The sequence below is a fragment of the Micropterus dolomieu genome, linkage group LG13 (genome assembly GCF_021292245.1).
Source record: "Micropterus dolomieu isolate WLL.071019.BEF.003 ecotype Adirondacks linkage group LG13, ASM2129224v1, whole genome shotgun sequence".
NCBI lineage: Eukaryota > Metazoa > Chordata > Actinopteri > Centrarchiformes > Centrarchidae > Micropterus > Micropterus dolomieu.
In genome coordinates this window covers 17,029,397-17,043,630 of record NC_060162.1, presented here as the reverse complement: position 1 = coordinate 17,043,630, position 14,234 = coordinate 17,029,397, and the positions used below count along the sequence as shown (strand labels likewise).

The window sequence follows — 14,234 nt, the reverse complement described above, 5'->3', positions numbered from 1 at the left end:
GAAAGTAATGCACATTAATCACAAACATTATAATTTCATTCAAACTGTCAAAAATAATGTGTTTGTTCTGCTTTCGCTTCACTGTAAAGCAGGAAACTGTCACATAGCTGAGGAGTTTGATCCCTGCAGCAGCTAGTGTGTGTCCATCAACACTACATTGAAAGCTATAATATGCTATGATAAGAGCAACTCCACCCTAAATCCTGTATGGCGGACATGCATCACTGCACTCACCTCAGTGGGTCAGTGGGACTCTGTAACTGTAATATAGCATCACACAAGAGAATATTGTGAGCTGCTGAACTGTGGAGGATGTAGGTCTCACATCAACTGCAACATGGAGAAACAAGCAGGATTTCAGCCTGGTTATATGGTTACTGTTACTTACTGCAAATATATGTAGGTGTAAGCTCATAATTTGCCCATTATTGATGTTATTGTTATTTTAATGATCAATGGAGCATCTTGAAAAAACAAATCCACAATGTCCTGCAGTGTTACAGTTGCAGTAACAACCACAGACAGCAAGTTGTCCATTGCTTTAATTGCATTTTAGGCATCTTATTTGATTTCATATGACTGTCCTTTTAGTATATGTAACTGATCCCAGGTTGTACTGCACGGTCCTGACTTGAACCAGCAACCTCAGGTACGGGAGGCAGACTCACTAGCGAGGAGGCAAAAACTCATGGGCACTAGCATTGGTCGCTACTGCGTCCCTTAAGGCATGGGGGAGTGAGGTTTACTCTCTGCACAGCCTAGCTGGCTACCGTTACATGTATATGCAGTATATATACTATAACATATGATAGAAATGTTGAGATGGATCTGTTGCTTGTTTAAATCATAAAGCATACATTAAGTGAATCAACAAATAAAATGCAAAAACACCCACCATAAGCTTGAGTATACTACAAGAATTTAGCAAATATTAGAGGTAAAATCAGAAAACTGTGTGGTCATACAATACTTGGATTGTAAATCTCTTAACTTAACATTGTCTTGCAGGGCCCTTTTGCCCTCTTCATATACAATGATTTAAAAAAATAAAATAAAAAAAAGTTGTTGTTGTATGTTGTTGTTTAGTAACATTGTATATTTGAGAACCACCCTGCAGATACTTGACAGATGTGGGTACAGCCCTTTCCCCCTCCATTACATCCACAATCTGGATGTGTCATAGGACCACACCATCACACTGCATTGTGGATAATTGCCTGAAACCAAAAATAGGACAGCAGGCTTGTTGCTAAGCTATGACTCAATGTTGCAAGCCATTATCAGCAGCAAGCGCACAGAAGTATAGGCTTGTGTTGTCAAGATCTAACTCAACTGTGACAATATACACAACGTCTAACAGAAATAGTGAAAAAAGAGGCAGGACTTCCAAAGTCAGGACACAAAACATGGAGCATTCTATTTCCTGCTTACCCAGTCCGCAATATACATTGATTTTTATCCCAGTTCCACATTATGGTGTAAACATTGCTCTCCATCAGCGTCCCTCAGCCTGCTTACATATACTTTACTGTGGGACAGTGTGTGCTATTCACCAAGTGACTGACAGCTCTGACCTTCTCACCCTGAAACACAACTAATTCATGTTGAATTCATCTTTGCGTAACTTGTGTAAACCATGTTAGCTTCCATTGGGATATGTCTCTCCAGAGATGCTCTATACAGTTAGAATGGATCAGACTGTCTCTACAGTAACTATCTGGCCTGTATACAACCACAACACAGCGTCTCTTCCCTCAGGCAGGCATACAGCTGGACGCTAATCCAATCTGCAGGCCACACAGTCCACCAACCAAATCAATATGGAGGAACAACGAGAACACAGAGTGTGAGAGTGTTTTGTCCTTAAAGGCTTTGAGTTAAGCTGAAGAGGGAATGGCGGTGATTTAGGGACATTTCTGGTGTCAGGAAACAAGAACGAGGAGAAGAGTTTGAATTCTAAGGGATTGTCTCATAAGTCTTCACTTATTGCTTAAATTAGAGTTTTATTAAATATTAATAATCTGTCTACTGATAATGATGAACTTAAAGCAGCACAAATCAACATTTTGGATCAAATTACACTGTGTAATGGGATCGTTTTAGTGTCTTTCAGCCCATTGTTTTGGTTTTATAACCTGCAAGTAACTGCTTTGATACACTCTCACTGCACTCATCAACCTGGCAAGCAGTAAGCAGACAAAGTTAGCAACTAGCTTGTGAACATAGTGGAGCATCTAGCATCTAAAGAGATCAGAAATGCTCAAAAATATGCTCAGACTGCTACACTGAGGGGAGTCACACTGCACAATTAGTTTTTTTTTCAGTGTGATAATAATACTTAAGATAATTAATATAGCCAATGAGACATTTTTCCATGTATTGATTTATAGTAAAACTAAATCTAGGATATAGTTTATTATATTTGTTAATACAGATATATGCTTTTTATTTAACTTTAAAACTAAGACTAAATATATTATGCTAGTAAAATACAATATATTTTTTATATAACTTATTTATCCATTTCATGAAGTATTTCCTGCAGTGGTGGTAGTGGTAGTATTGAACTGTTTCTGCAGAAAATTGTTCCTACTCATTAACACACAACACACACACATACACGATGACACAAAACAGCCACATAATAATAAGCACGTATGGGGTGTCTGTGTTTTACTTTTGCAAAAAACAAACAAAAAAATACTCAATATCTTGACAAGCTAACTAACACTAATGCACACAACCAATAACATGGGAAAAGTCATTACTCATGTGTACACACAATGTGTCTTAACCATCCTCCATGCACACACGCACACTCACACACAGTGCATGCATTTGTCATTGTACAGTGTAGGCAGGCAATGTGTATCTCTTAGGCCTGAACGGTGTTAATTATTTAAGCACACACACGCGCGCGCACGCACACACACACACACACACACACACACACACACACACACACACACACACACACGAAACTCAGACTCCAATGTGAAATAGTGGAGAGAGGCAAACTTGTCTGCTCAGCTCCTTTTGCTGGTATTCGTCCACAGGAATGACAAGAGGTTTGGGGCGAAAGAAGAATAGCAGTGGGCACACGCACACACAAACACACACAAAGACTCACATGCAATAATTTTAGTACTAGCTAACATGCTCAGACAGTGGGCTTTGGAAAAAAAAAGCCACACTTTGATGAAACATGGCAGGGATCACAGCAGAGGTCTTGCTAGAAATAATGGCTGTTGACAGGCTTTCAGCTGAATGGGGAGAAGTACGCAGTAGGTGGCGGGTTCGAGTCATACACAAGAGACAATAACATGCCCTGAAAACAATAGGATGAGCTATATTACAGCTGTCGCTGTCAGAGAGTCATTTCACACATATATTTGCAGCCATATACAAAGACAGAGCACATACACACATGCACAGTGCTCTTAGGAGATAACACAAGCCAAACATTACCGAAAAAGGAATTTATGTTTAAACGTTTAGTGATTGACATTGACAAGTTTCTGCCAGCAGTTTGTTTTCAAGCTCACAGTCTTTGATAACAGAGCTCCAAATTGTTAATATAAAGAAAGACACAGTGACCCATGCTTCATCAAGTGTTGTGACAAAAGCTGTTTGATTACAGCTTTTTGTCCTCGATTACTCTTTGCCTACCCTAATAAACTGTGCAATCAGTGAGTGTTCAGCTAGCATTTGCCACAAACCTACAGCGTGTTTCATCTTCTCAGAGGAAATTAAAATGAATTCGGTTTTCCATTATGCAACATTTATAGCATCTCCCATCACTTATGTGTGTTTCATACATTATACACTATCTTGAAGATAATGAACCGCCACTGTGATCCACTTTGTACACTTCATTACTGTTTAGCACAACTTCAAGTCCCGCTGTGATATGCTTGTTGTGGTACAGACACAGACATAAGAGTGGTATCAATCTTTTTATCTAACTCTAAAAGAAAGCAAATTTAAGACCCTTCTAATTGAAACGATTCGATTTTCTGTTGGATCGAATAAGTGTTCAACATTCCTGCATAGTGCAGATAAGCAGAGAGTTTTCACTGGCAAACACATATATTCAACAAAAATAAAAAAGATATTGCAACTGATGTTAGAATTCTAATTAAATGTATTTGTTTAAAAACAAATGTTGAGGCTGGAACATGCATGAGATGTCAGTGTGTCAACACAATTAAGAATTCAAATGATACTGAAGCCTATGTGCTTATGCAAATGTTCCCCAACAGGAAGAAGATGAGTTCACTAAACATTCACATGATGAAGGAGATAAATTAATGAAAATGCGATGGTGTAACATTGATTTGACCGGATGTTTATTAATACATTTTTAAATCTCCATTAAGCCTCAATGCAAGCAGTAATATAGACCCCAAGCAATCTTCCACACTAATAGAGTGAAGTACACATTTTTTTAATAAGCTTACATATTCCTGAGTAAGCCTTGTCACAATATTATCCTGTCTGGCTGCAGTGACCCTGACTGCAGCATCACTTGATTCTCCTTCTCAGCCTCCTGGCTCACCCTGTTCCAGCATAAAATTTCACCAAGCACACGAACATGTATTTTATTTCTTTGTGTCCCTACACCCACCTCCAGGAATAATGACAACACAGAGCCAGCCTCAAGTAAAACTCTCCTTGCCTCATCCTTCTGAAAGGCACTGACCAGCTTGGCTCACCAACACTCTGACCTTGAATCAGGTATCTGGGAAATCCCAAATGTTGTCGGAAAGAAAGGGCGAGGGAAAGCTTGGGGATGTGGATAAAGAAAAGAGAGGAACTAGTTTGCTCATGTAGCAATGATTAGAACCCAGGAATAGTTTTTATCCCTCTCGTGTGTCTAAGTATTGCCTGAGCAACATTTCTGTAATTAGTGCCGCTTGGCGAATGATATATCATAAAAATGGCCCTTGGCTAGTATGAATATAGCACCATGAGGATGTTTGAAAAAACTTCACGATGACCAGGGGGACTCTTCATTTAATTACACAGCTTACTAAATGTATCTCCTCCATCTGAATGACCTTGCTTAGTTGTTCTTCCAGTTCAAATTGCATGCTGATGCAAGAAGCGTCGTTGTAACTTTAAACGTGTTGTGCATGCACTGGAAGCATGATTGCCCTTCCTTGTCCATGACATTCTGTATTTTTACTTTGACAATGTATTTTTTTTCCGTTTTTTTAGGAATCTTTGTGAATGTTGTGTCTCTATAATGTTGTCAAATAGTAAAAAATTAGGCCTTTTCAAAAGAGTAGTATTTCTCAAATACTGAGTTTTGTCTCCGTCTCTGCTTTGTTTCTGGATTAAATCACTACACACAATAAATAAAATACATATGTCTCTACACATGTAAACACTATTTCATTTCATATCACGCACAAACCTGGCATATTGCACACATTTGTTGTTAATTGTTAATCTTTGTTGTTGAATATTTTCATATTGTCAATTTATATATTTAGTTGCAATATGTCTGCACTACACAAATCCAGAATAATGCATATGTTCTGCAAATAGTTATATTATTTTTCTTTATTCTTTTTAATATTCTTATATAACTTGCATTGTCTATTCCATATTTATATATTTCTACATTTATTTATGTCAACTGTGTGTTTGTCTACGTGTACACCTTATCACCAAAACAAGAAATATTCACATAGGGAAAATGAACGATGTTCCCACTACAATATTCCAGTGAAAAAAAATTTGTATTATCAGGCAGTGCTAACACTTTCAGTTTGGACAATCTCTGATGAAACTAAACTGCTACTTTACATTTTTTATGGTATTTAATGGGCACTTCACTCTGTAATTGTTGGCAAACAGTGATCTTTATGAATGTCGTTTTATTCAGTTCTCTCAAAACAGTCTCCTTTAATCTATGCTTGTCTCCTTCTTAGCAAGTCCGTGGCAGAAGCGATCTTCAATAATATTTTGTACAGAAAAATAATCAAACATTAATTCTTTCCCAGTTAAATGCTGTAATCAGCTCCTGGAGGAGACCACATTATGAGGATGCTTTTATGAGTCACTTCAGTGCTCAGATAAAGGCTCTAATCGTGTCAAAAGAATTGATATGTTAAAGCATATGTAGTATTATTTGGTGTGTGTGTGTGCAACATAGCAGACAAACTTCTCAATTCACTGCTCTTTTACAGTAAGAAGAGTGAAAGGTACAAACAGTGTAAAAGCCTTCCTGCCTCTTTCACTTTGAACTGTCAAATTTTGAATGGTAGATCTATGGTAAATCTAACAAAAACATCTTTTTAAAGGATGTCAGTCTGTGAGTGCATCATTTCCCCCCCAAAAATTGTCTTTTACCCTGAATGATTAAAGAAAATGAGCTTTCGCTTTCATATCATCTCAAAAATAATTGCATATAATCAATTTTTTTTTTGTCTGCCACTGCACTTCCTGCTCCTCCCGTCTGCCATGCCATGCTTTACCCTCTGCTGTGCAAATAATACCACTAGTCTGTGTGTGACAGGCTATAATCTAGCCACCAGCAGGGGCTACAGTTGGCTCAGAGATATTACACTTCTTTGAACTTCACAGTTGATGGATTGAAGAGCAGTTCTTAGCCCTGAAACTGAGTGAGGCAAGTGGTAAAAAGGTGTCCTCAGTGCACGTCAGCTCTCCTAGTGGAAATATGTGGACAAGTTCAGGGTTTCTAAAAGTCTGTGACAGCTGCTCTATAGGTCTTAAACTTTGCTTTTGACCCTAAATAGTAAGCAAACTTCATAACTTTAAATAATAATGCTATTTTACAGAGTACACAGACTGACTGAAGGAGCCAAATAAGCTGATGAGCATCTGGATGAAATTTAACCCACTAGTGGAGAAACATGTAACTCTAAAAAAGAAAAAGGCTACAACCAGTGATGGAATCAAAGGTATGTTACTCTGACTAGCTCTGTTTAATGTTTACAGTCTCTCACTGAGTGCGGAGGCTGCAGATTAAACATGCTTATGATCAGTCACTGATGAGCTCTGACTAGTGCCAGCAGTGCTGGACACACTGTAAAAACTACAGCCAGCGGCCTGCAACAGAGGCTCAATGATGGCCCAGCACCACTTGATGGATGAATGGTGCATCAAAGCCCCTAGATACGGTAATTAAGCAACATTTGCAAATAACACATCGAGTGAAAACACACTTAATTATAGAAAATATAGATAGACTTATGCGTTTGTGAGCATACCTCTGTTTAATATTCAGGTCATATTTGAGGAAAGTGCACTTATTTGTCTGTGTTTATGTGTGAATACATGTGGAGCAAACTATTTATTCTAACATCTCCTCCTCACACACACTCACTCACTCTCACACACTCCCACACTCACACATCTCAAGCAACTTCAGTGTAAAAGCATGAACAGTGGTTACTGTTGCTTAGCGCTACACAGATAGATACAGATAGACAAGAGCAGACCTACAACTTGACAGCATCTCCAGTCTCAGGGCACCTCAGAAATAAACTGCTGTTTATATGAGTCTGTCAAGAGATACTTATGCAAACTGCACAATTTTTCTTATATATATCTTATATATAATAATAACAATAATGAAAGCAACAAACAACCCAAATCTCAGCATGTTTTGCTCACCCTTGTCAACGCACAATCTCTGCATGTGTATATGCTGTGCACATAGGTGGATCTATTCTATTTTATTCTAACTCCAAACCAGATCACAACTGTAGCTGCCGCCTGCCACTGATTCACTCCAGGTTTATAAGTTCAGTGTCAGTCATGTCTACTCCTGAGAAATCGCAGCGACAGAAGAGACAGTTTGTTATTATACTCAGAGCTCCGTTAGGACCTTCTGCTGTGAAAAACGTTAGCCATGCAAGCACCAAGCATATAATACAGGGCTGAGACTGCCCCTGTCACAGATTCATATGTTACTGCAAAACACTAAAAAGTGTAATCATTTGTAAGGACACATGCACACACACAAACCTTTCCTCTGGCTACATGGTCTGTTCAGGGTAATACACTGCCCTCAAATAAATTGAATTCCTTTTCCTCTTCCTGAATTAGATAAGACACCATTAAATTGCATTTGCTCCTTGACACCTGACAATGAGATAATTCCAATTTAGACTCTTTCTGTCACAGTTTGCTCCTCAGTCCCTCTTGTCAGACACACTTTCTCTTCCCCAGCCCTCTGCTCTGCTCTCTGTCCCTGTCTCTAACTCCCCAAACCCGCCGTCATCAAACTGTCCACGAGATGACCTCGAACTTCCCTTCCTTTTCCTATCAACTGACTTCCACAACCAACTTCACACCTGTTCTCAATTCTATCATCAGCCGTGCAGTGACCTGGGGCGAGATCAAACTCAAAACGTTTTGCACTGGTTTGCTACGGTTTGGAATGACATGTTTCCTTGAAATGGTGTGCAACGCTGCGCAATGGGCTTCGAGGTATGTTTTTACCCGTTTGGTGGGTGTATGACAGGTGTTACCCAATCAGCAGCGACAAGCATGTAAAAACAGCCGTAATAAAAAGGCAGTATAGTGCAGTGTGCTTGCATACACAACAGGGTGTCCAAGGCCCCACCGTTTCCGTTGAAATAAACGTTTTGTCGGGGCTGAACTTGGCCCCGCCTACACTGTCCACTCCTCACTTGGAACTCCGTCCCTCTTCAGTCACTCACCATTTATACCAGTTCACTTCCCTTGTTCATTGCCAGTTCATCCTACTTGTCATGTGCCTAGATATCATGTTGGATTTTCTGTCACTTACCTGCCAGCCTACTGGTCTGCCTACATGCCTGCCTATCAACTTGTGTGTAAGCTATATGGATAGCAAATCAATGAACTGCACCAGTCTTCCTGTCTGCATTTGGGTTCAATCCCCATTCTCTGACATAACTCACCGTGACAGAATGAACTTACCAAGAATGGACTCAGCAGGAGGTTTTTTTCGGTGATGAGCTGGACTTCCTCAAGTTCCTCACAGTCTACTGGAAGCAGGACCCAGAGTCCCCAGCTGGTAGCTTTCTACTGGTGAAAGTTCCACACTAGCTCTGCTCCGCCTGTTTCTCCTGAGCTTTTACCCCAGCCTGCTAGCGTCCAGCCTGCTAGTTTACAGCCAGTTTACCAGTGTGCTGGCCTCTATCCTTCAACCCGGCTGAATCGCTACTGTTTGTCCTGGTCCTGCATTCCTTGAACCCCATGAGCCTTTGATGGAGCAGTCAAGGAGCCTTCCTGATATCCAGCAGTCACCTTTTGGGACTAGCACCATGGAGTACCCAAGAGAAGGCATGAACCCCATGACTCCCGACACCGATGGCTCTCTCAACTGCCTAGAGCTTCAGTTGGCACCAGTCCTATCTGGTTTTCAGTCGGCGGCCTGGTCAACTTCTACTCCTCATTTCCAGTCACCCGGCTGACACCTGCTCCTGCTGTGCTGCAGCAATCTGCTGCTCTTCCGCAGTCTCCTGTTTCCCTGGCCCCACCGGCTCACCTGCCGGACTCCCAGTTGTCGCTGGTTCAAATTCTGCTCTATAGGCGCCGGCCTACTGCTCTGCACTCCATCGCTGATCTTTAGAGGGGACCCGCCTATGCCACCGTCCTCCTGATCAGCATCCTCCCAGCGCCAAGGCTGCCCATCTAAGGCTTTTCTTTGCTTTACCTGCCAGTAGTTATATATGAAAATATCATTTGTGGCATTACTGCACTTCTCTGTTGAACTGAAGTTGAGTGAAACCTGTAACACTTCAAACTCTTCCTACAGTCCTTGATAGATTGCAACGGTTTAGCCACAGCCCATATAGAAGGCCTTTTAATTTTTTCTAACTATATCAAAAGGTCTTTTTCTCTTTTCTTTAGAAGAAATTATTTCTAATCAAATATGCTTGCACCTGTGTGACCTTGTTGTGTGAGAGGAGAGAAGGTTGAAACAGAGGCTGGATGTTTTTGCAGACTGTGTGAATGTAGAATCCTGAGCTCCTTGAGTAAGTCAAGGACATGTAACTTGATCAGGCATAATGTCCTTGTACTAGATAATGGATATTTCATGATATTCAATCTAAATGTGTGCATTAAAATGCACCATAAAGTACCTCAGGGATAAGTACCTACACTTGGCAAAGACACACACAGAAACACACACACACACACACACACACACACACACACACACACACACACACCTCACCCCTCACGTCTGGCCAGATGCCACAGTAAATGTAGTGAAACAAGAGGTGGTGTAGCGAAGGTCAAGTCATATTATAACATCATAACCTGGTTATCTCAGTGCTCACCACTACATAAACCCAGCTGCTTCTGTTTCCCCAAACATCTGACAAAGCATACGGTTTGTGGGCAGGAGAGAGGAGAGCACAGGAGTCCCTTGGCAGCAGTTATGTTAGTAAGACTTAACTAGAAAGTTATCTGTGTATGTATTTCTGTGAATATGGGGTTGTTTGCAATATACACTAAATTGCTGGATGTTTATTTGTCTTTGCCTCTTCCAAGCAAAAAGCTTCCTGTGAAGGGCAGTTAGGCAACCAGTACTGCTCTCCTTCATCTTTTTATATCCCCATCCATATTCTTGGCACACTGCCAGTCATGTCATTCACTTTTTGTCATCTTTGCCTTGCTTTTGCTTTCCACTACCTCACTCTCTTATCTCCACCTGCTCTCTTGCTGTCTTTTTCCCCGTGGCCTCTCTCCGTATGTTTAGCCTCTCCTTCTATTAACTTTGCTGTCTTTGTCTCCCTCTCTGTTCTCCACCACTCTCGCTCTCTGTCTGTTCTGCTGACGTACACTGCCTTAGGGAGCATGGGCAGGCCTGTGTTTTAAACATCACTTCGAACAGCAGTGCCACTTACACAGCTCCTCTGACATGGAGATTGATAGATCATGCTGTGCGTCACTTTGCATATTCAAAGCCGCAGTCTGTCAAGCAAACATGGTATTTACAAGAAGTTACACCACTCAGAAGAGTCACTGGAGTGTCAAACATTACTACATATCTGTGGCACTGATTAAATCATCACACAGTTTTGGCATATGGCAAAATGCACTGTGGGAAATGATACCGGCAGATATGCGCAAAAATGTGCACGCACAGATCATCAGTTATGTGACTAGCTGACAATACTTTGCATTCTTAGAAAGTTCTTCAACACTTTTTGTTCTTCCCGTACCTGGACACAACCACTCTGGCTCTATTCTTGACTTGCTCTCTTTCCCCGTATCTCTTAAGAAATAGAGTTATTCAAGCTGAACCAAATTTAGAGGGTGACATACAGTGTCCATAACCTGGTCCGAGCAGGTATAAGGCAGAAAGCACATAACACCAGAATTGCGCTACTAAATGACTAGATTGCCAGTGACACTCTGCCCTGTAAATTGTCCTCCATGCAAGTCACAAAAATACCAAATCTGGCATAAGTAAAGGGGAAAGAAACTATGCTTTGGGAAAATACCACTTAACCCACGCAGAGCTGAGCTTCGTGCCTTGCTCCTGCACCAAAACAGAGCTCTTAATCTCAGACTTAACATTCCTTTGGTCTTGATCATCTGTGGGCTGGCCACTAAAATTCACTTATTTGAAAGAAAACATTTGTTGTTTTTTGAAATGGCTTAAATTATCTTTTACCAGACAAAGGCCTCTAGTGGCCGTGCAAATTACGACTCTTGTCTGGCAGTCGTAATTGGATGCCAGAAAGAATTCATTTAGGATCTCTGAATCTTCCTAGCTGACACACACACACACACACACACACACACATGCCCACGACTGATGTACATCTGTAATATATGAAAAACAATGTTCTGCTCACATCCCTATGTATGTGGCATCAAGCTCCTCAGAGCTAACTATCAGGAAACATGTCTTGGAAGGAGAAATAATATGTGTACGAGCAAACAACTATTGCCTGATATTTCCAGGATTTGATTCGCTTGATTAGTTATCTCTTTGCATGTGTCTTCTGCATGTGTGTGTGTGCCTAAAGGAGTCTAAAGGAACATACAGGAGCTCTCTCAAAGAGACAGCATGAAGGAGAGTGGTGCAGAGAGGTTAAATAAGGTAGAAGGCAGGAGAAGACACAACAAGAAAGGAGAGGAGAGGACGATGTAGAAATATGTTGGGGACAAATGAAAAAGAAAAGGCAGGAGAGGGCACCTTTGAGAGTGTCCTCAATGAAATGTATAGATGGTTGAAGGAAATGTGTTAAAAGTGCAAGGCTGATGATTGCTTGGTTGTTAGTGCTAACGGTCAGCACTCAAGAGGCAGTGTGTGTAAAAGTACGAACAGGTCTTCAGTTACTATGGTGACAGGGCTATTACCGACTGACATTTCACCGTTGCCTTTTCTGTTTTTTGAGTAGGTGGTTTACGCTTAAAAGTTCTAGCCTTATTGTACTTGAACCAACTTTTCCCAGCTCACTAACTGTATGTTAATCTCTAAGATGATAAACATGAAGCACAGTGCAGTCAGACAGGATTGCAAAGATGCAAAATAAGATACAGTACATCGGAAAGAGAGGAATTTGTGTTTGAGAACCTCTTCTCTCACATGCACTTGTTGGGATCACCTCTTATGGCAGTGTAAGTCATGGCCCTGCTGAGGTGGCTTGTCCTTAAATAATTTTTGCTTCATCACTGTCCAAAAGGAGCATGTTGACGTTTGCAACTTTTCAGTCTCAGATTTAACGTTGGATTAACTTGGCTGTTTCCATAATGAGCATGTACGATTTGTAAAAAAGGCTTTGGACCTTAGAGTTTGTAATGGCAAAGCCCAGAGGCTTCTTTGAAATGTACTGTATATTGTAGACACAGACATCTTGCAAATTGTAAATGTAGTCTGAGCAGTATGCAGTCTGCCTGTATATTTAGTGTGTAATGTATGCAGCATGCTGCAGGCCATATAGACAGACAGGCCAGCTGTGCAAGTCTTAAAGGAAGATTCAACATTTTCACAACATAGCTCTTATGTAGCTTTGATTATATACAGTTTTCAGTGTAATGACTGACTGTAAGGGGCATTTAACACTTCAAACTCACTTGTTTTAGATTACTGGGATGAACTGGAGTTTGTTTACAACCGGTCTGGTATTCTGACTGCTCATTTTGCCAGTCCTAATTCTGTGTGTATAGTGTGTATAATGATGTCATGTTATCTCAGCAATTAAGTTGCTAAGAGCCAAAACTATGGAAATGAGGCCCATCTTAGAACTCCCCCTCCCCCGTATTTATACTTTAATCGCACTTCAATTGGAGGCTCGTGTTTACCTTATTGACTGATACAATTACTGGAACTATTTATGTCTCATGTGCATGTAAATTCACAGACACACACAATCAAGCTGCCATGGTTGAGGCACAGGAAGGGAAAAGCAGCTGTTCCTCTGCTGTTTCTCCTCACCCTGTTCCTGCCTCCCTTCTACTCCTTGGAATGAGCTTCAGTTATTTTTTATATTTTTTTTTATTTTACAATCACTCATTGGGATGAGGGCAGCTGACCAGCAGCTTGTGCATGTGTGTGTGTGTGTGTGCGCGCGCTGGTGATATTGGTGTCTGTGTAGGGACCCATCTGTGCGTGAGTGTGATGTGTGAGCATGTCAGGGTGTAGCTGTGAGGGGGGAGAGCAGAGCGTTATGCCGAGGGGGAGGGGAGGGGAGGAGAGACGGGGGGGAGGAAGGGAGGAACGGGTGGTGACTACTTAATATGATCATTGAGCAGCCATATTCCCTTCCCCCAGTCTCAATCCATCCACTCCACTTCTCCTCTCTTTCTCCACCAGAGCGGATTTATCATGATTTGCCCTCTCAATAGAGCATTTTAAAGGTAATTAGGCTGATATGTAAGTACACTTTTAATGCCCAGAGAAAAAAAGAGAAGCGTATATGCTGCCTCTGTAATTGAATTCACTCTTGACTATTCTGCCAGTGTTTTAACCGTCCCTCCTCCTCTTCTCCTTCCATCGCACCCTATTTTATATTCTTTCGTCTCTCTACACCTTTCTTCATCTTTTTTCATCACCCATCTGTCTTTGAAATTTGCTTTTCCATCCCACTCATCTGCTTGTCCTTCAACTCCCTCTCTCTCCTCCTCGTCTCTTTCCTGTTGTAATGACGGAGAGGCTGGTAGAGCAGCAGCAGCAACCGCGAGCAGACAAGAAACACACAGTCACTGGGGGGGGGGGGGGGGGTGCATGGGTGGGTGTCCATGCGGGG

General features: G+C 41.2%; 1 protein-coding gene across 16 annotated transcripts in view; it reads left to right on the top strand.

Annotated features, from left to right (window-relative positions):
• Nucleotides 1-14,234, top strand: part of dbh (dopamine beta-hydroxylase (dopamine beta-monooxygenase)) — a 53,017-nt gene that overhangs the window by 14,575 nt on the left and 24,208 nt on the right. For 10 of the 16 annotated variants that reach the window (XM_046066855.1, XM_046066854.1, XM_046066852.1 and 7 more), the window contains one exon: nt 6,970-7,151. The exons of 3 other annotated variants lie outside the window; for them this stretch is intronic. Coding sequence is in view for 2 of the 13 variants with exons in the window: in XM_046066859.1 (XP_045922815.1) it covers nt 7,122-7,151 (30 nt within the window). In the remaining 11 variants the exon portion in view is untranslated. Of the gene's footprint in view, nt 1-6,809; nt 6,933-6,969; nt 7,152-14,234 lie in introns of all 16 variants that reach the window. 3 more of the 16 variants (XM_046066853.1, XM_046066849.1, XM_046066860.1) reach the window with 2 other exon arrangements.